A 20,000-nucleotide genomic window follows, 5' to 3' on the forward strand; every position below is an offset into this window, starting at 1 on the left:
TTGCTTTATGCTTGAGTGACATGAATAGGTTATCCACGTTTCTTAAAGTAGCCTGGCGAAGTCTAAACTTGTTGGTCAGGAGTAGGACAGTTGTCTTTAGGCACGTCTCTACCAACTGAATATTTTTACCCTGCACAACATGTTGCTCCCTGACTTACAGGGACACGAATACATTTTTTAGAATGATTCCAATGTATTCATTTCATGAATCACAAGCTATTTATCTGCAATAAAAAAGGTCATCAGGACAGTTAACTATAAGGCCCATAACTGAGAATTGAGGGCTGTGAGGAACCAAGTTATCACTGTGGATCAAAACTTCTGGGCTCGATTTTTTCGTCCAATCACAAAGCTGTCAGATGGACACCCTATAATTCCAAGGCCATCGACTGGTGTCGTGTTTCCGAGACCAATGTTGACCCTGGCAGAACTAGTGCATTCTGGGACTCGCAATCCAAACTGCTGAGTAGATTCTTGAGGCCGGTTTGGTCTGGAGCTCTGGGGGCATGGCAGTGTTTGTGTTGGACCTGGTGTTTTGTGCTAAAGAGTGAGTGAGTGAGTGAGTGTGTGTGTGTGTGTGTGTGTGTGTATGAGTGTTAAAGAGTACTTTTAACTTTAGTCAGACTTACCCAGCATCACTGCATCCACTGCACCACCAGCACAGAACTCAATCAGGATCTGAGGAAGCAAGGGAGAGAGAGAGAGAGAGAGAGAGAGAGAGAGAGAGAGACCCATTTAGAACTTCATTAAAAAAATAAATAAACAATTTGATCCAGATCTCAGGTCTAAAAATAGACAAGCAGTTATTATTTTTTTCCAGATGAAAAAGAGACCCTTCATAAAGACCCCTTGGCAAACAGTGCCAAATGTGCCCTCCACATCAGCCTCCTCCAGGCTTGTACAGTGGATACAACCCCGCTGTGTCTCATCATCCTGGACCTCAACCACAGTCATCTGTCTGTGACTGACGTGAAGAGTACTGTACGTGTGTGTGTGTGTGTGTGTGTGTGTGTGGACGTGTGTACGTGTGTACGTGTGTGTGTGTGTGTGTGTGTGTGGACGTGTGTACGTGTGTACGTGTGTGTGTGTGTGTGTGTGTGTGGACGTGTGTACGTGTGTGTGTCCATGCACTTCCCTGACCCACCCAGTGTGGGTCAGAGATCCTAAAAATAGCGCATGCACAATCTGCCAGTCGTCCCCATGCCAAGAACCCTCGTGGGGCCCGACCTTTCCCCGACCCGGCCACGACCCAGAATCCCGCGGGGCCGTATCAGAACACGGGCGCTCCTGCTCGAAGGAACCCCAGGGCTTCTCACCGCAACACCTCTAAGTCAGTAAGGCATTAACGCAACCCCTGTGGCAGATCCACTGCACAATCTGATCTTTAAATAAAGAGGAATAATCACACACGCACGCACACAGAGACACACAGACACACACACACACACACACACAGAAACATACACAGACACACACACATACACCTCCTTCTTTGGCAGTCTCTATCTTAAAGGCCAAAGTCCTCGATCAGCTGTCTAAACTAATTTGTGTGGCTGTAGACTGGTGAATGAACAGGCACGGTTGGGTCTTAAGGGCTTTTTCTGCAGGCCCCTTATTATGGTGATGCAAGAGGATTGGGAGGAGGTGGAGGAGGAGGGAGGAGTTGAGGTGGGGACACACCAAAGGAGGTTCTTACAGTACCTCTGCACCAGAATGGCGCTTGCTCCAAATAGGATTACAGTTTCCATGCCCACTGAATCTGTGTGTGTGTGTGTGTGTGTGTGTGTGTGTGTGTGTGTGTGTGTGTGTGTGTGCATAGAGGCCAGACGTCTTCATTCAGAGAGGTGAGCAGGGGTAGGGGGTCACTCGTGGTTCAGGCGCTACTGATTGGCCCCTGAGGGCAGAAGGCTAACTGGCAGCTGGGCCACACAATGTAAACACAAACAACAACAATAATGATCAGAACAACAACAACAAAAGCAGGGCAAGAGGCACATGTTCCAGTTCTCAATAATAACTACAATGGCCCACATTCACAGATGGGGGTCATGTTCCCGACATGCAACACACACACACACAGAAGTGGACCATAGTGCGGCCCATAATATTCCTCCAATAACTCTCACATAAAAGGATTACAAGAAGGTGGGACTTATGGAGAGAGGAGTGTTTGTAAGTTTGTTACTGTGTGTGTGAGAGTGTGTGTGTAGGGGAGGGTCAAGTTCAGACCAGCCCTACAGCAAAGGCTATTCCTTTTGGCATGACTCTGATCCACGACAGAGCCAAAGCAGCTGACACACACATACAGACACACACAGACACACACACACACACACACACACACTACTACAGAGACAAAGAATGTACACATAAATACATACATCCACTGCCAAAGCAACTCACAATACACAAACCCTTCTCATGCACACATGCTGTCATTCACTCCTGTGTAAACACCAACCACACACACTGCTCCCACCCCCACCCGCCCCCTCCACCTCCACACAAGATAACAGCAGCACTCAACAGACAGTCTGTGCTATTCACAAGCGATCGCCGCTGCAAGTCACTGTTGTCGTCGTCGCTGTCGTCGTTGTTGTTGCACCGTGGGCGACGTGTTTGCTTTGGTCGCTGACTGCCACCTCGGCCCTGCGCCCTCGGACACACAATGGAGCCACACAGCGAGTGCTCGGCACAGCGTTCCGTACGGACGGTCAACGGATGAAGTGGCCGCCCCGGGGGGCTAGCGCAGCAGTGACACAGACTTTTCTTTCACCCCCCCCACACCCCCACCCCCTCTCACCCCCCCTTCTGTTAGCCTGTAGGCTCTGTGAGGGGCCCCTATTCACAAGCTCAAACGACTCCGGTGCAGAAGCAGCAGCAACAAAGGGAGAGGAGAGAGACAAACGGACCAACAGATATGTTCAGTGCAGTGTTATCACACACGCACACGCACAGTCTTCCAAGTCTACACAACAGTCTTTGATTCAGAGTGCAGAATTATTACTTGCTGTGCTGAAATGTTTTTGGTATAACCTCTGTGAATTTTAAGCATTTCTGGTGATGTGCGGAGAACGATCTTGCCTGCCTTTCCTTGAAGTTGACACAGAGTTCAGACAAAACTATCAACGGATATCAGTGACACATACGTGCAAAAACACTGAAATGCTTTGACCGTATCAACAGACTGATCACCATGAAATCAGACAGATTTAAGCTCTGGGGTGCTCACGTACAGTAATATCAAGTAGGAACGCTGCGGAGGGCCTTCCTCATGTTTGTTACTTTGGTCCTTTAAACCAGCATACACACACACACACACACACACACACACACACACACACACACACACACACATCTACATCTAGAGCAAGTGCTCTCAGTATTCGTTAGCTTTTCAGTCGTTTGATCCTTCCAAGGCAAACAAGACACAAACATGATATCATGGCCCTTCTTCTAATGATCTCTTTAAATGCGTCTTCAGTGCCAGACATGACACAGATTTGCCAGCCTGCGCCCTTTAACAGGGGCTAGTCAAATTAAAACTTCCCCTGCTTCAGGAAGCTGGGAATCAGCAGACTGCTCCTGCTCCTGTGTGTGTGTGTGTGTCCTTCCTCTTGTCTGATAGCCATCAAGCAGCACCACCTCTGCTGCATCCCGTGGCCCATTGTTGTGGAGGACAATGCAGAAGCATGGAGGGTGGTGGAGGTGGTGTTGGGGTGGTGGTGTTGGGGGGGGTGGTGGAGGAAAAAGAGGCCGACTGCTCTCGTCTGGTCTGCCCCCGGAACAGAACAGAGCACATAAACGGAACGGAACAGAAGAGCACGGAACCCTCAGGGGGCATTCTGGAAAGTTCTATCATGGCGACACGAACGGGAGGTCTGTGGTGGAGGGTGGTGGTGGAGGGAGGTGGTGGAGGGAGGTGGTGGCGGGGGTGGGGGGTTAGTGGAGTTGTGACTTCCAGTCTGACCTAAAGGAAGGCTGCATGTGCCCCCTTCCCTTCCCTTCCTTCCTACCCTCACCTCTTCCTGCACTCAACCTCATGTTCTTTCGTTCCTACACCTTTCCTCCCTCCTCACTGACTCCACTATTGCCCCCTGAGGGGGGGGGGTGTTAGTGGGGTATTGGATGTTGAGCTCCGCGGGAGACCAGCGTTTAATCAAGCGCTTCACTTGGCCACTGCCAGCGTGGCCCACTCGAGGATCAGTTGTCGAAAAAATGCGGCCGACTCGACGGGGCTGCGAGGTTTCACGGGCGAAAGCGGTTTTTAGTTACTCGGTGGGAGAGCGGGAGCGGCGTATCGCTTTCACACACTCTGGCATGAACTCCTGCCCTGCGTGGCATTGTGTGAGCAGCTTCACATATATATTCAAATGTTATGCAAAGCTGCAATCCGGAGGGGTATGTTACACAGTCGGCCACTATTTGTACTTAAACTTCATCATATTCAGAATTGCTGTGGACATGTTCATATCTTAATGTCTTATTAAAGTACAAAAAAACAAACAAAAAAAAACACAAGTGGTCATATGATTCTTCAGAATTCTGTCACACTAAGAATACTTGGCTTACAAAAAACAAACAAAAATTGCTCTTTATAAATTACTCCTTGAATTTCCCCTGGGGATCAATAAAGTATCTATCTATCTATCTATCTATATATCTATCTATCTATCTATCTATCTATCTATCTATCTATCTATCTAACTGAAAGCTACTCAAGCAACTTGCATTACAAGATTCCAAGAGGAAGCCACGGGTTCTTGTAATATTAGATGAATAATCCTTAAATGCTGAACATGGTAACATGCTGAACATGGTAACACACACACACACACACACACACACACACACACACACACAGACAGCCTGGAAGAGGAACGGCTGGTGTGATGACTCCCATGGATACACAAACACACACCCACACCAACACACAGACACACACAGGAAGAGGAACGGCTGGTGTGATGGGTCCCATGGGTTTTCCAACTAGTTTATTCATGCAGACTTTCCCTGCTCCTCCAAAGTAATCGTGCGCCTCGACCCTTGTAGATACGTGTAGAGGTTATCAGACGCACCGCTCCATATTATCGACCCCTTATCCAAACCACTCAAAAGGAGCTCCCGAGCCAACAAACTCTCTCTGTTCGACTGACCGGCCAACAATAGGTGGGCAAACGCTCCGTCGCCAGGAGGATGTTAGCCATTTCCTCCTTCCAACACCACTGTGAAAGCCAAGCCTCATAAACTGATATGAAGCAGGTCGCTTCTCTTTTTCAAAAGACTTTTTCAAAATAACTGACAACAACTGCATGTGGGTCACTGCCAAGTTGGGATAAAAAAAAAAAAAGCTCGTCTTTTTTTTTTTTTTTTTTTTTAAACAAGCCAGACTTTGCCTATTATTAGGAGAAATTTGGATCAAAGGAGAAGAATCAGAGAGCGACACCGACAGCAAGAGACGGGGAGCAAAATATGCATTGGCTACATGCTTTTGGCTTTGAGTGAGGCAGACGCATTATGTAACTTCCCCATGAAAGGCCTTTCTGCTCGCTCTGTTTGCAAAGCTCCGTGAGCTCTTCACGTACAGTACAATCGCTGCTGTGTTTTCCGCATGTTGTGACTGCGGGATGTTTGTCAGGACACCCCCCCCCCCCCGGTCCTCCTTCACCACCACCACACACTAAATCAGTACATTCAGCTCATAAATCACACAGCCAAACAAGCAAACACACACACATAGACACACATACTGATAGCAGGTATCATACGCTGTGTTCAATTTGGTCCTATTGTCTTTTCTTTCTTTTCTCCTGGTCGTTCTGTGCTGCACAGGATCTCTCTCTCTCTCGACACAGGGCTCTGCGTTCATAGAAAGCTAGATACCACCAACCATTGAGTTCTATTAGGTGGCATACGTAAACGCGGCCGCCATATTCCTGGGTGCAACACCTTTACTGTCTATGGGCAACATTTGCCGGCAATCAGAGACACCTGTCTGATTTCCAGTCAGAGTCACATGTTTTCCATTGCCCTCCAGTGATTGCTGCCCCCACCAATATGGCAATGCTATTTACGTACGTTCTGGAACCCAATGCCGTATCTAGCTTTCTAATATCTATGTCTGCATTCATTAACGCCTCATTATAACAGTTTCCAGACATGTCCTCTGCACAATGTGTCAAACAGGTGTCCGACCCTTCAGGTGATTCAGATATGATGCTTACATGCTGACATTATGTGTGAACATGACATTATGTGTGAATGACACCGACGCACATGAATAGAATCTCCGTGTGGTTGAACAGGTTGAACGTGGTTGAACACGCACATGAACAGAATCTCCGCATGTTCTTCGCTTCGTTCAGACACAAGCTCATTTACATGATGTCCGTCCGAAATAGTAGGAGCGGGAGTAGTGTAACAGCTGGCTAAGTTCGGACTTCCAAATGTCGGCATATGTTGTTCAGATATACGGCCCAACCGCTTGATATGCGCAGAACATGCAGACTTATACTTATGTCTGAAAGCAACATATCACTAACACTGTTACCCACACCAGAGCCTTGTCCTGCTATCACATAGCACATGAGGAAATGTGAGGAAGCATGAGGAAATGAATGCAAGGTGTTCTAGATGTGGACAGAATCCAAAATGCCATGATATTCCAGAAATTCCATGACCCGTGGAAACCCTGGTTCTAGATGTGGACAGAACGCTTTATGCCTATGCTCTTTATCCAATGACCTTCAGCAAAGTCATGGGATCATGCATGTCAGAAACCACTAGGTGTATAAGTAAATGTCCATGCATTAAGTTATACTGTATCAATGCTCAACACTGTATCAACTTTTGTTTTTTTAAGTATATTTTTTTGGCCTTTTTATGCATTTAATGAGACAGGACAGTGGAGAATGACAGGAAGCGTGTGGGAGAGAGAGTCGGGGTGGGATCCGGAAAGGACCACGGGGCGGGAATCGAACCCGGGTCGCCGGCGTACGGTGCAGGTGCCCCAGCCAGTCGCGGCACGGCCGGGGCCAACACTGTATTAACTTTTAATTAATAGCTATGCAAAGACATACAGTGGTTGATCGGTTTGTGAAGTTGATTGTTAGAGGGAATGAGATGAACGCAAAGAGCACACTGTTCTGATTGCATAAAAAGTAATATTTTAAATCTCAACTTTATGTTCTTTAGACTATGACAGCTTTCTCAAATTAGATTTTATAGTATCTCAATATATAAAGCAAATCATGCCCGCTTATATCATGATGCGCAACGAATTGCCAGATTCTTGCCAATACACAGCCATAGAAACCAGTCCATTGTTTATGTGTGGTGGGTGGGTGTACTGTACAGTGTAATTCAATGGATGGTTTACGACTATTAGGATTGAGGATTATGTGCCTGATTTAATCAACCTGCTTCACTGAAAGCATGATGTGATTGCTTGGGCTAAATTGCATCTTCCTTCTACATGACTGCCCATACACCAGAAAAAAATCTGTTGCATCATCTGAAAAGCCATGCTAAGTATTAAGATCGTCTCATACTTCGCCTTGTATTGGGCTCTGTGATCAGCATTAATATAATTTGCGTATAGACATATGTCAGTCAGTCAGTCAGTCCATCAATAACTCAATACAATGTGTGAGACAAAGCTTGACAATGGCCTTTGTCCCTCATGTCCCCAATCTGTGTCACACACACACACACACACACACACACACTCACCCAGAGCTTATTTTCAAAGTAGAAGGCATCCAATAGCTTGACAATGTTTTTGTGGTCGCATGACGCCAAGATGTCGATTTCCACCATGTAGTCTTCCAGCTCCTCTTCTGATTTAGTGTCAATCACCTTGGCGGCTGCCAGTACGCCAGTTTGCTTGTTTTGGGCCTGAGAGAGAGAGAGAGAGAGAGAGAGAGAGAGAGAGAGAGAGAGAGACCCAAAGAAAGACAGAAAGAAAGGGAAAAGTACAGAGGAAGAAAACAGTCAATTGTTGAATGGTGTTTGTGCGACTGGGTGACCAGGTCTTGGTGACAAAACCGACATAGAAGCCTATTATGCTGATTCCAGCAAAAGACCCATTTACTGCAAATTACAAAGTGCTTTCACAACAGCCTATTCAAACAGCTGGCACCCATTGACAGGATTAAACCCATAGCCCCCGAGTTATAAACAGTGGGCACAATGGTGGATTTACTTACAAGTGGCAACAAAACTATGTGCTTTGCAAACTTGATTTTCTTGTACGCATGGCATTGTCTACAAAGAACCATGCATGTAGCCCGAAACAAAACTAGGTCATGATTTAAGACGTTATATAAGCCCTACTATGCCAAACATTCTGAGATCAGACCTTCAACTTTCTCTAAAGTATTTTTTTTATTTTTTTTAACCTGAACGTGACATGGGAGGATAATAAAAGGCTGTACAGAGATTGCTTTTATTTGCTCTCGCAATGCTCCAACTGTGCAGGCGGTTCGTCGGGGCTGTAATATTTGCTCACCTGTCACTTGAGGTAATTTTATTTGAGTTGGCAACGGCAGCTCTCCGGCGCAGTGGCCCGTTATTCTTCATGCTGACCTGGACGTGTGCGTGCGCTTGTGTGCTACTCTCCCAATAAATCTCCCGTTAACACTGTGATTTTATTTGCCAGGTTACTTAACATGCAGTTGAGTTGGTGGCTTAGCGAGCCGGTGGTATATTATCCCTTGAGTGTTTCCAGAAAGCCCCTATCCATTAATCTACACATCAGCATAGTCTAAAGTGAAGTGCTACTTGTTGCTTTTAGCTATAAAACGCTACCGATTCATTGCCCTTAGTAGGTTTGTAAAGGGCTGTTGTGATTGCTTTGAGCCTGCATCCGTCTGTAAAAGGAATTAATGTGTCTGCAAATACATTAATGTCAATGCAAACACACTTTAATACACGTCCCAACATCAGAGATTGACTTCCATAGACCAGATAGGCTGTATGTTTACTTATCTTATCTCTGTGGAGAGATTTCACTTCCATGAAAAGTGAGGTTTAAAGTCGGTCATCTTTTTGGAGGGGAGATGATGGTACAACAAAAACAAGCGTTTTAATTGGCCGTTGGACCAGAGTCACATGACCAGGGGGCTGGCTGTGGTGCTCGGGCCCTCAGAGGTGATAATATTCTGTGTCACTCATGCAAATGAGGCTTTGTCCTGCAGAGGGGGCCAATCGAGGTCAGCAGGGAAAACGAAAACACACACACACTCTCTCTCACTCACACAGTCACACACACACGGACAGACACAGACACAGACACGCTGCGATTAAAATAATTACTCTATGAGGGGTCTGTCTGACCCACGTACGTACGCTGCCACTGGCATGTAGTGCCCATGTGACATGACATGGTTGAGGGTGCTACTTTTTTAGGGGTGACGTCCAAGACATGTGTGGACAAGTCACATTTACATCCAAGTTTCTATCCCAAGCAATTTACAGTGATGTATTGATATGGGTTACATTTTCATCAGTAGGCTATGTGTTCTTCTTGGGTACTGAATCCATGCATCACTGAATTACAGTATCGCCAACACCCTAATATAGCCTACCAGTTAAGACTACAGGATAAAGCAAAGAAAACTCCTATCATGCAAACTCTGTAAAAGTCTCCCTGGTCTCAATGACACAATGATTTGCATGTTACCAACTAGCCTGAAAACAGGTGCACCCTACACAAGCCACTTCAGTCGGCCTTCTTCAACAGCTGGCTAGAGCGGCTCTCTAAAAACTCTTCTCAGTCATGTAGAATCTGACCCCTGGGAGTAAGTAAACAATGTAATGAATAGGAAAACAACAGCAGCATGGGGTCCTTCACTGCCCCCCCAACGCATTCCTGTCTCTCCTCTTAATTTCGTGGCTGGAGTGACTGGGACACCCTGTGGGTCCCTCCCTCACTCCCTTCCAAACAAAAACAAATGTGGCCCTCTTGAGTCACTCCTGCTCCTGCTCACAGGAGGTGTCAAGCTCCATTACAGCAGACCCAAGGGGGCACAGGACTGCCTATAGAGGCCTGGAGAAGTCACATGGGAAATGCCAGATTCCTTCAAAGACTTCATACAGTGGCCCATGACTAGTGATTTTTTTTCCTTAGCTTACACGCTCTGTAATTTAAAGCCCCCTTTTTTGTTCCCATGTAGCCTACAGCATGACCCCTCTTAACATGTGGGCAGAGCTGGCTTTACATGTAGAGGCTACGACACAGAGAACAATACGGGCAATAATAAGACTCACTTGTTCATTTATCATCAACCCACATAGCGTGAATTCCTGGAGCCCAATAATCTCTGTGGTGCTGTGGAGCCAGGGCCTTGATCCCAGGCACCAAAAGCCTTTCTGAAGGCTGGGCCCAGTGCTAATCACCCCACCCCCATAGAGATGGAGTCTATGCTGAATTTCAGGGAGACTGTTAACATATCCATTATGGCTGTGGTATCAGAGTATGATAGTTTAACCTGTATGGGAGTGTAACTGGAAAGTGGGCACCCAGGTTCAGTTAGCAATCGATCTTAATTAAGTTAATTAAACTATTTAGCTTAATTTATTGATACAAAATCTGATGTGGTTTCAAATCATCCACACATCTGTCAGATTTCTAAATCTGTTCAGGTCACACAATAAAACTGGGTCACCTTGGCACTATGAAACACAATCGAGTTAAAATCCATGTTGCTTTTTACCTTGTAAACTTTACCAAAGGCACCGTCACCAAGTTCACCGATGATATCCCAGATTTCCTCCGGATTCGCGTCTCGGTGGACGTGGTCATACTGTTTTTTCTTCTTTTCAGCTCCCAATTTAAATATTTTCCGGAAATTAAAGAAGGACATTTTCAGCCTTGAGGTCCTCTTGTGAAATGACAATAATAGATTTTCTTCGCTATCTCCAGTACCCCAAAACAAAAGGCCTGGTTATTGCATTCTTCAGAGATTTCAGGCTGAGTTTCTTATATGCTAGCTAGCTAATAGTTAGGCGACCTCAGGAGTATTTTCGATCAACTTGCTTGTTTGGCATAACGATATTCCACACTGCACACAACTACACAGTATCCTGGAGAGGGGAGGAGGCGTAGGTTTGCTATGGGTTTTTGTACCCAGTCGTCCCAACTCTCTCTTTGCTAACACATTAACGTCAGCTAGCATACAAATTAAAGTCTGTCAGTGTGGTCACTTCAGCAATAACAACGTTGCAAATTCGGTTACAGCAAGCCCCATGTATTGGGCTGATAGGTGAAATTCACACCATACAGCTTGAGTTGGACTCTGAAATCATCAAAGTAAAAATGGACGAAGCCTGGCATGGTAGTGATATCCGTCAATTGAATTGGCTGTCACAGGGCAAAGTAGTAAAGGAAGCGGTTGTTGTTCTTCAACTCTGAAGAACCTCTAACGTTAGCCCAGCAATTGTAAACTGCCGAGCTCTTTCCCACGCTGAATGAGAACCAAAAAGTCTACGATTCAAGGCGCTTCCGAAACGAAGTAACCCGACTGTTTCAACATCGTGATATCCTTAAGAAAAAAAAAACATTTAAGTGAAAATTGCACTCTTCGGTCTTCTCTTTCCTCCGCGAGGTTCTGTATCCCGTAATCTAGCGGATTTGGTGACAAATGCGCGTTCATGAGGCGGGCACAATTGTAGTTTTCATGGACATATGTTTGGGAAATTGTCCGGTTATTTGTTGCCATCCCCTGTTCTGGACGTCTTTCCTGACACATAATCTGCTGTTTTTATTACTGCGTTCAGAAAAATTCTAGTCTTGTTAAATGTAATTTTCACACTCTTTACCATGGCTGACAAAACTGAATGATAGAGAAAACCCCTAAATACACTATTTTATTCCTCTGGTTACATATCAGTATGCTAATGGAGGAATGCATTTTAATATTAGCTAAAATATCCACCAATCTTTAACAGGCAAGTAAACAAAAGAAATCCAGACAAAGCATTTTGATCAAAAGACTACAAGTCCCAGAATTCACACCGTAATATGAACGCGCATGTCAAAATACATTCCATGCGCCGCTGGTCTGTCTCTGAAGTTTCTCTCTGTGGCAGTCATAGTAGTAATACTGCACCGCTATTAGTTTTTATAATGTATCTGTATTCTTCTCTGTTGTGATGGATAATATCATGAGGCACGTGTCAATACATTTTCTCTGAAGCCAAAGTATGATACCATCCGTGAAACCGAAAACTCCAGGAAAGTGTTCAGTTGGCCCACTGTACAGCGACGTTGTCAAAACATTTTCCCGGGAAGAAGTTGCTGCTGCTTTACCTGAAAGCCTAACATTTAAGTTACCAGAGGTCGTCTCCCTTATTAGACATTCTCTGACGTTACCATCTGCTCAATGATGGTCTTTGTAAGTTGACAAACCAGGTATGGGTTGGCTATAACGCTCAGGTCTGGGCCGTGGCTTAGATAATGTTTTGCATCGGATTCGCTAGTAACAATACTAAACATTTTCAGCAGTGCTTGTCTGTCTGTCGTCAGTCAGCCGTTGGCAAAACACGCAAACTCTATTCCATGACAACGTAAACAGTATAATAAACTTGTCATAGCGAACCTTTCGTATGTCATGATAACTAATGTCATTTGTTATGTGGTTTGTCCCTTACATTTGACACAGCCTTGGCGATAACTAATGTTATGGAGACGGAGGTTGGCACTGAAGATGAACCGCCTTCGTTACTCTGGGGTCTGGATCCAGTGTTCGCCGCTTTTGCTAGATTGTACATCAAAGACATTCTGCGCATGAGGGAATCTCGACAGGTCCCAGGTACCGTAGTAGGCATAGTGTATGCATTCAGTCTTCTGTTACTTTTAACAGGATTCAAGTTACATAAATTAATATTTCAGGTTCAGCCCATCTACAGTAGTATAAAGTAGTGACGCACATAACTATCCAGTTAGGGTCATTGGGTTGATTCCACTGGATTTGTGTAGGCCTGGATATGTGCACTGGAAACGTGCTGTCTCAGAATCAGGCTATGTTTCAAGAATAGTAGTGGAATAAATATATTCATAAGGGTTTATTCAGATTAACCACTGACCTGCAGAGCAGACCAAACCACACCCAAACAGCATGTAGATTCGAACATTGTCATTTCAAATCTACATCTGCAGATACATAGGTTTCAGGTTTCTGATTGGTGATGGATAGGCTACATGGGTGCTCTACAACTTTGCTTTAGCGAGCCCTATTCCATGTGCAGGCTATTCAGCTAAGGCATGTGAATTTACAACTTCTCTGCAATACTGTTCCATGCAGATCTGCACAATTATCACAGTTGTAATCGCAATATGAACCAACCAATCACAAAAGCTACAAATAATCGTTATTGTGCACATTTTGCCACATGTGACTTTTATATTCATGTCGTCCTCCTTTACTGCCACTTCTCGTTGGTGGATGTGCACAGTACGTGAAAGGTACAGACATTCTGATTGGTGAGCCTCACAGTCGGTCAGGGGGTGCTGTGCTTCTTGTGCACTGGCCGACCGTGCTCACCAATCAGGGGTGGCACAAATTAAAGAGACATTTGAAATATTGAACTAAATCATTTACATTCAGAAATCATATCGCAATATCTGTCAGAAAAAAATAAATCACAAGTAGACAAATATGTGTTCTCCAAATAGTGCCCTAGTTCCATGAAGATCTCTGGTGTTAATGAGTCTTTATAGCAGTCAGGTTCTCAAACTTTTTCTGTCAGTCAGCCGAGTTTGGAGGTGGGGAATTTTCAAGCCCCACCTCACCCTATCAACCCGGCCATTAAGCCGATAACCCTCACCTCGCCCGTGACTGAGTCAATTTCAACAACCCACGTTGCATTTCCCGTCTCGATCCGTTGGATCAGATGCTATTTTAATTCATATGTCGGTCTGTTTATGACTCCTCTGTTTGTGTGTGGCTATTTTGTTTTGAATCTATGATCTTCCTTGTCAAAAAAGAAAGGCATTATGAAAAATAAGCACAAAAAAACAAATTTCCTCCTGTTCATAGCGCCCTACCTGACATGTCTCTATTCCCCACTAGTGGGGCCCACCCCACACTTTGAGAACCACTGCTTTAGACTGGCCTATAACATAATATACTGGAAACACACATTACGGAACCTCAGTGCAGATCTGAGCTATTATTCCTATTTGAATATTAGATATGACATTCAGGAATTACAATGAGTTTTTGGAGACCATCTGTTTCCAACTTTTAAAGAAATCTAAGGAGTTCTTGAGTTTTGTCTTATCACACCATCAATATCCAATCAGAGCAACTTATCACCAATTCAACCATGGTGTGTGCATATAGTCTGCAAAGCAAGCGCAGTTTCCACAATTTTGACCATGGGGCCCAACACACCAATTTGACCAAGCAATTTCAGTTCCTTTAAATACAATGCATCATTCTCAGCAATGGCAATTGCAGCAAAATCTTATATCGGAAAGATGATCTATGTTTCTTAAATAAATAAATAAACAAACTGTACACACATTGTTTGAACTGATATCTGGCAATGCCAGTTATTTCTCTCAACATTCTGAATCCCACAGCATAACTTTTTGACAATGTTTGTAAGTGGGTTTATTGGTGTTTCCTGGGGCAATTTGAACCAGCCTTAGCTGTATCACAGAACCTATTACAAGGGAACATTGGATTCTCTCTGCTGGCTTTTATTGAGGCCCCTTTTTCAATCTATATTTTATGACCAGTTATGAAATTCTGATTTAGGTTGTGCCCTTTCTTAGAACCCGTCATTTTCAGTTCCAACCAAACCAGGCCAAGTTTTGCACTAGTTTCACAGTTAAACTGTTCTGATTTGATCATCTCCCACAGGCGTTTACTTCTTCAAATCCCATCCGATATTCCAAGTCGACATTCTTGGGACCGTGGTGTTTAAACGTGAGCGGGAAGACTTCTACAGTTATGGAGGTAGTACAGTCATGGTGGAAGTAATGTCATGCTGTAGCTTCCTTGAGTGTTTCTCTGACATGTTTCTCTTTTGTCTTTGTGCATGGGCTCCTCAGTGGACGATGGCACAGGGGTAATTAATTGTCTTTGCTGGAAGTCAGAAAAGTGGAAGGAGCCAGATGAAGCCATGAGAGGTAAGTGAGACCATTCAACCTTTTTTCTTTTTTGTACAATGCTATAGCAAGCAGAGATGATTATAGCAACAGTTGGTTGCTCAGTGTGCGCCAAGATGTGTTGTAATTTATAAGTGGTGATATAATATTTTCTTTGATCTAATATTTAATATTTTGATTTCTCCTCGGGGGATGAATAAAGTAATTACATATCTACAGACTGAACATGCTGTCATTGACTGCAAATGCTATCTACAATAACTCCCAGGGTCCTAATATAAAGCACTGAGAAAGTCTAAAGTCTTAACTAAAGCTGATTTAATAACAGGACAAAATCTACTCGCTAATTTTATATCATGAGCACAGCAGCACTCAAAACAGATCAGTGCTCCCACAAGCCACACCTTACCCTTACAATAGTGTTAGTTTATACACGAGACGCCTTACCCATACAATAGTGTTAGTTTATACACGAGACGCCTTACCCATACAATAGTGTTAGTTTATACACGAGACACCTTGCCCATACAATAGTGTTAGTTTATACACGAGACGCCTTGCCCATGCAATAGGGCTAGTTTATACACGAGACGCCTTGCCCATGCAATAGGGCTAGTTTATACACGAGACGCCTTGCCCATACAATAGTGTTAGTTTATACACGAGATGCCTTGCCCATACAATAGGGTTCGTTTATACACAAAACACCTTGCCCATACAATAGGGTTAGTTTTTACACAAAACACTTTGCCCATTGCCTGCAATTGTACTTTGCACTTGTATTTTAATTAGGGCCATGATGTTCATTGATCTATGTGTAGATAATAAACAGACATACCTGTTACTCTTCTGATAAAGGTCTATAAATAAATAGTAACCTTAATTGCACTTCCCCCTCATCCCCAGCAGGGGGCAGAGCAGGTAGCAGCTCATCTGTGGCGGGCCCCTCTGGGGGCTTCAACGTGGAGGAGCAGCTGAGGCGGCTGCAGCAGACCCAGCGAGGCCTCTCCTCACTGGACATCGGAGACCTGCTGCGGGTGCGCGGCTCCGTCAAGACCTCCAGGGGCCAGAGGGAGATCATGTCGTCCAGCTTCTGTGAGTGGACAGTAAGGCAGTCCTGGGTACACAGTACACACACACACACACACACACACACACACACACACACACACACAAACACTCGTTTGTATCAAATAAGTCATCTGTATTTTGTCACATCTGCATGTGTGTATGTGCAGTAAAGCAATGTGTCTATTTACTCTGTGTGTGTGTGTGTGTGTGTGTGTGTGTGTGTGTGTGTGTGTGTGTGTGTGTGTGTGTGTGTGCGCTTGTGTGTGTGCGTGCACATGGTTTTGTGAATGTATCTATGTAGGCTATGTGTGTGACAGCCAAACACATAGCCTTACAGAGCTTGTGCTTCACACAAACACACACACTTACACAGACACAGCCATGCTACAGCATTCATAGACACACACACACACACATACATAGTACACGTAATCTACACCCACATGATATACACACAGGAATTCATATTAGCGCAATCTCACAAGACAGACATGCACACATTAACAGGTCAGTACTATGAATGCAAGTGTTTATGAACCTCAACATTGTATCACATTCAGCTGGAAATTTGCATCATACAAAAACAAAAAATAGGTTCACCTTCATAGGGTACAGTATGTGCACATATGAACATGTGGTTCATGCTTCATGTGATCTCTCTCTCTCACACACGCACACACACGCACACACAGACACACATACACACAAACACCTGCATGCACCCATCCATTAACACATCTGTCTGCACACATGTGGCCTTGGGAGTATAGCAGCTTGCAAACATGCATACCTAAGCAGGAATCTTCACACACACACACAATTTTGCAATGAAACACTTGTTTGTTTCGTACTGGCTTTTGAAACCTAGGTGATATCTTCAGATTGATAACTCTCATTGACAAAAAAGAAATGACTCAAAATAAATGAATGCACACTCATCTAAAATGTCAAAGTATTGACACTTGACACTTGAATTTCCCCTGGGGATCAATAAAGTATCTATCTATCTATCTATCTCTCTATCTATCTATCTAAAGTCAATCCATTTTATTAATCACATGAAGGGCAGACAGCTAGTACACTTCATTGGTCCTGGACATGGAGATGTCACCATGGAGATGTAGTTGTTTGCATTGTGATGCTAGTTAAGAATGCCTGACATGTGGCTCTCCTGTGTGTCCTGTGATGTGATGTCTCATGTGTGTGATATGATGTGATGTCTCATGTGTGTGATGTGATGTCTCGTGTGTGTGATGTGATGTGATATCTCATGTGTGTCCTGTGATGTGATGTCTCATGTGTGTGATGTGATGTCTCATGTGTGTGATGTGATGTCTCATGTGTGTCCTGTGATATGTTGTAGATAAGGTGAGTGACCCAGTGATGGCGGTGCAGATCTCTTGGATGCAGGAGCTTCCCAAGCTCTACCGGAGAAGCTACCACCAACCCTTCCCTCTGGAGAGTGGGGAGCCAGGTGCCGGCAGTGCAATGTAAGCCTCCTGTGTGTGTGTGTGTGTTGTGTGGTGTGTGTGTGTGTGTGTGTGTGTGGTGTGTGTGTGTGTTGTGTGTGTGTGGTGTGTGTGTGGAGTGTGAGTGAGTGTGTCTCTGTGTGCGCGTGTGTGAGGGCGGGCACACTTGTGTGTATGTGCGCGCACAGGTGCTTAAAGTTTTGTGCTGCAAGCGCACTTTCAAGTAGAGCAATGCACGCGTACACCTACACAAGGAGACCCTGTGCATGTGGACACACTTTGACAGAGTATCCTGGTCCAGAGTATCCTGAGTCAGCACATTTGTGCTTCGTGTTCTATGCTCTCACTCCACTCTACCAGCTGTTGTGCCTGCATCTGGGATAAGAAAGCAGCACTCTGTGTTAGTCTGTTCTTAGTCTGTTCTGGTCCAAACGCCGCAGTTACCGTTCACTTCCAGTGCTTCATGTAGAACGATGTATGGAGAAGCCGTGTCTGCAAAGTTAATTATCTGCACAGTGAGATGTCTGACCTATATAGCTTCATTGGCGCTCCTTAAGGGGAGGGGGGGGCGGGCACGGTGTGTTAATGGCGTGTCAAGGTCACGTCTCTGAATCCAGCTGTGTGCCTCGACGGTGCAATCACCTGTGAACTACACACACAGTGCATAAGTGTGTTGCAGACCACACACACGCATGGAGTTATGCCCAGCTGCTCACATATGGATTTGTAGAACATGGACACCCTCGCGCACACGCACACACACACACACACACACACACACAATGAGTCTGGAAGTAGCCAGTGTGTGAGCACACACTTGCACACACTCAGTATGGGAACTGTACAGGCCAGTATTATGTTTTGCGGTTTCCCACTGAAGTGCACTGCAACAACAATGGTTTGGAGAACTTGCCCAAAATATGAGGGGATTTCAGTGCATGCGGTATCATTTTAGCCTTGTGCATATAGATGTAAATGAAAAGTATATTTATATATAACCCCATTTCAAAAAATGTTGGGATGCAGTGTAAAACAAGGCTGTAATCAGCATATACTTTTTTTTTTTTTTTTAAAGTATATTTTTTGGGCTTTTTGTCTTTATTCCGGTAGGACAGTGTAGAGTGACGAGAGAAAGCGAGTGGGGGAGATTGGGTGGGATTGGGAAATGACCGCAGGTCAGATTGGAACCTGGGTCTCGTACATGGTACGTTAAATAACTGACAGAGAAAGAGAGTGCAGAGGTGAGATGATCTCAATGTAGTGAAGAAACCTGATTACAGAGAATTGCCTGGAAAACAGTGATTTGCCTGATTGCACAACAATCCTCTCCTGAGTCATTGTTTACTGTATGTGAAAGTAGTAGAATACCATGGAATTAAGAAATACAGAGTACGGGTTGGTCAATATTTCTGAAAAATGACACACTGCCTTCTCTCTCAGCACTTCGTCTCCTGTAACATTTGATCATTGCTCTTTTCAGTGCTCTTAAATTGAACTAGGTTAGTGCTTAACTCTACTACAAAGTATTGTTAACTATTGTCTTATGTGATAGGGGAGGTCATACATGATCGTATGTGATCATGTAAACAATATTGAAACCAAAACAACTGCACCCTAAACTAAGCTATGCCACTTTTTAACTAGATATGTCAGTTTTTGCTCCTTTACTTACCCCATGCCACCTTCTGTCCCTGCCCAAATGGCATCATCATTCCCCATGCCACTCCTCTCTCTTTAGGCTACTCTGAAAGCATTAGTTTACATGATCACATGAAACCTGTGAAATACAGCCGCACAAAGGTTTTTGAATATTATGCATAGAATACGAAGCCAACAAAAAGCATGGAAAAGTTGTGTAACGCTAAGTAAAAAACACAAGAGGAACATTTAACAGCTAATAAGGTTAACTTGGCACCCCAACTGGGTGTAAAAGGCGCATTCCAGACAGGCAGTCTCACAGAGGTAAAGATGAGGAGATATTCACCATCCTGTGTAAACCTGTGTGGGCTACAATGCAACAATATAAGAGTACTTTGGCAATTTCACTATTCTCAAAACTCCAGCAACTGGTCTCTCTAGTTCCTACTTGTTTACAGACTGTTGTTAAAAGACAACACAGTGGTAAGCATGCCCTTGTCCTAAGGTTTTTGGGATATGTTACTGGCATAAAAGTCTAAATTAACATGTTATAAAACAAAGCAAAAAAAGAGGTGAAGCGACACAGTGGTAAACATGCCCCTGTCCTAAGTTTTTGGGGGATATGTTGCTGGCATACAATTCTAAATGAACATATTATAAAACAAAGCAAAAAAAAGATTTTGTTTCAACAACTGATATGTTGT

The 20,000-nt window shown here is 44.4% G+C and overlaps 2 protein-coding genes across 5 annotated transcripts in view; one reads left to right on the forward strand and one right to left on the reverse strand.

The window, feature by feature from the left end:
* LOC121719257 (STE20-like serine/threonine-protein kinase) overlaps positions 1–11,624 on the reverse strand; it is a 33,792-nt gene extending 22,168 nt beyond the window's left edge. Inside the window, 3 exon segments of the mRNA XM_042104717.1 lie at positions 630–678; positions 7,732–7,896; positions 10,716–11,624. Of these exon segments, the coding sequence (XP_041960651.1) occupies positions 630–678; positions 7,732–7,896; positions 10,716–10,865 (364 nt within the window). The 5' untranslated portion in view covers positions 10,866–11,624.
* Positions 11,625–12,061: 437 nt separating this feature from the next.
* The window catches only part of stn1 (STN1 subunit of CST complex), a 12,773-nt gene continuing 4,834 nt past the window's right edge, over positions 12,062–20,000 (forward strand). For 2 of the 4 annotated variants that reach the window (XR_006033830.1, XM_042102659.1), the window contains exons 1-6: positions 12,062–12,412; positions 12,663–12,812; positions 14,871–14,966; positions 15,062–15,139; positions 16,025–16,213; positions 17,553–17,679. Coding sequence is in view for 3 of the 4 variants with exons in the window: in XM_042102659.1 (XP_041958593.1) it covers positions 12,683–12,812; positions 14,871–14,966; positions 15,062–15,139; positions 16,025–16,213; positions 17,553–17,679 (620 nt within the window). In the remaining variant the exon portion in view is untranslated. The remainder of the gene's footprint in view (positions 12,413–12,662; positions 12,813–14,870; positions 14,967–15,061; positions 15,140–16,024; positions 16,214–17,552; positions 17,680–20,000) is intronic. The other 2 variants (XM_042102661.1, XM_042102660.1) reach the window with 2 other exon arrangements.

This window comes from Alosa sapidissima, chromosome 9, assembly GCF_018492685.1.
Source record: "Alosa sapidissima isolate fAloSap1 chromosome 9, fAloSap1.pri, whole genome shotgun sequence".
NCBI classification, from domain to species: domain Eukaryota; kingdom Metazoa; phylum Chordata; class Actinopteri; order Clupeiformes; family Clupeidae; genus Alosa; species Alosa sapidissima.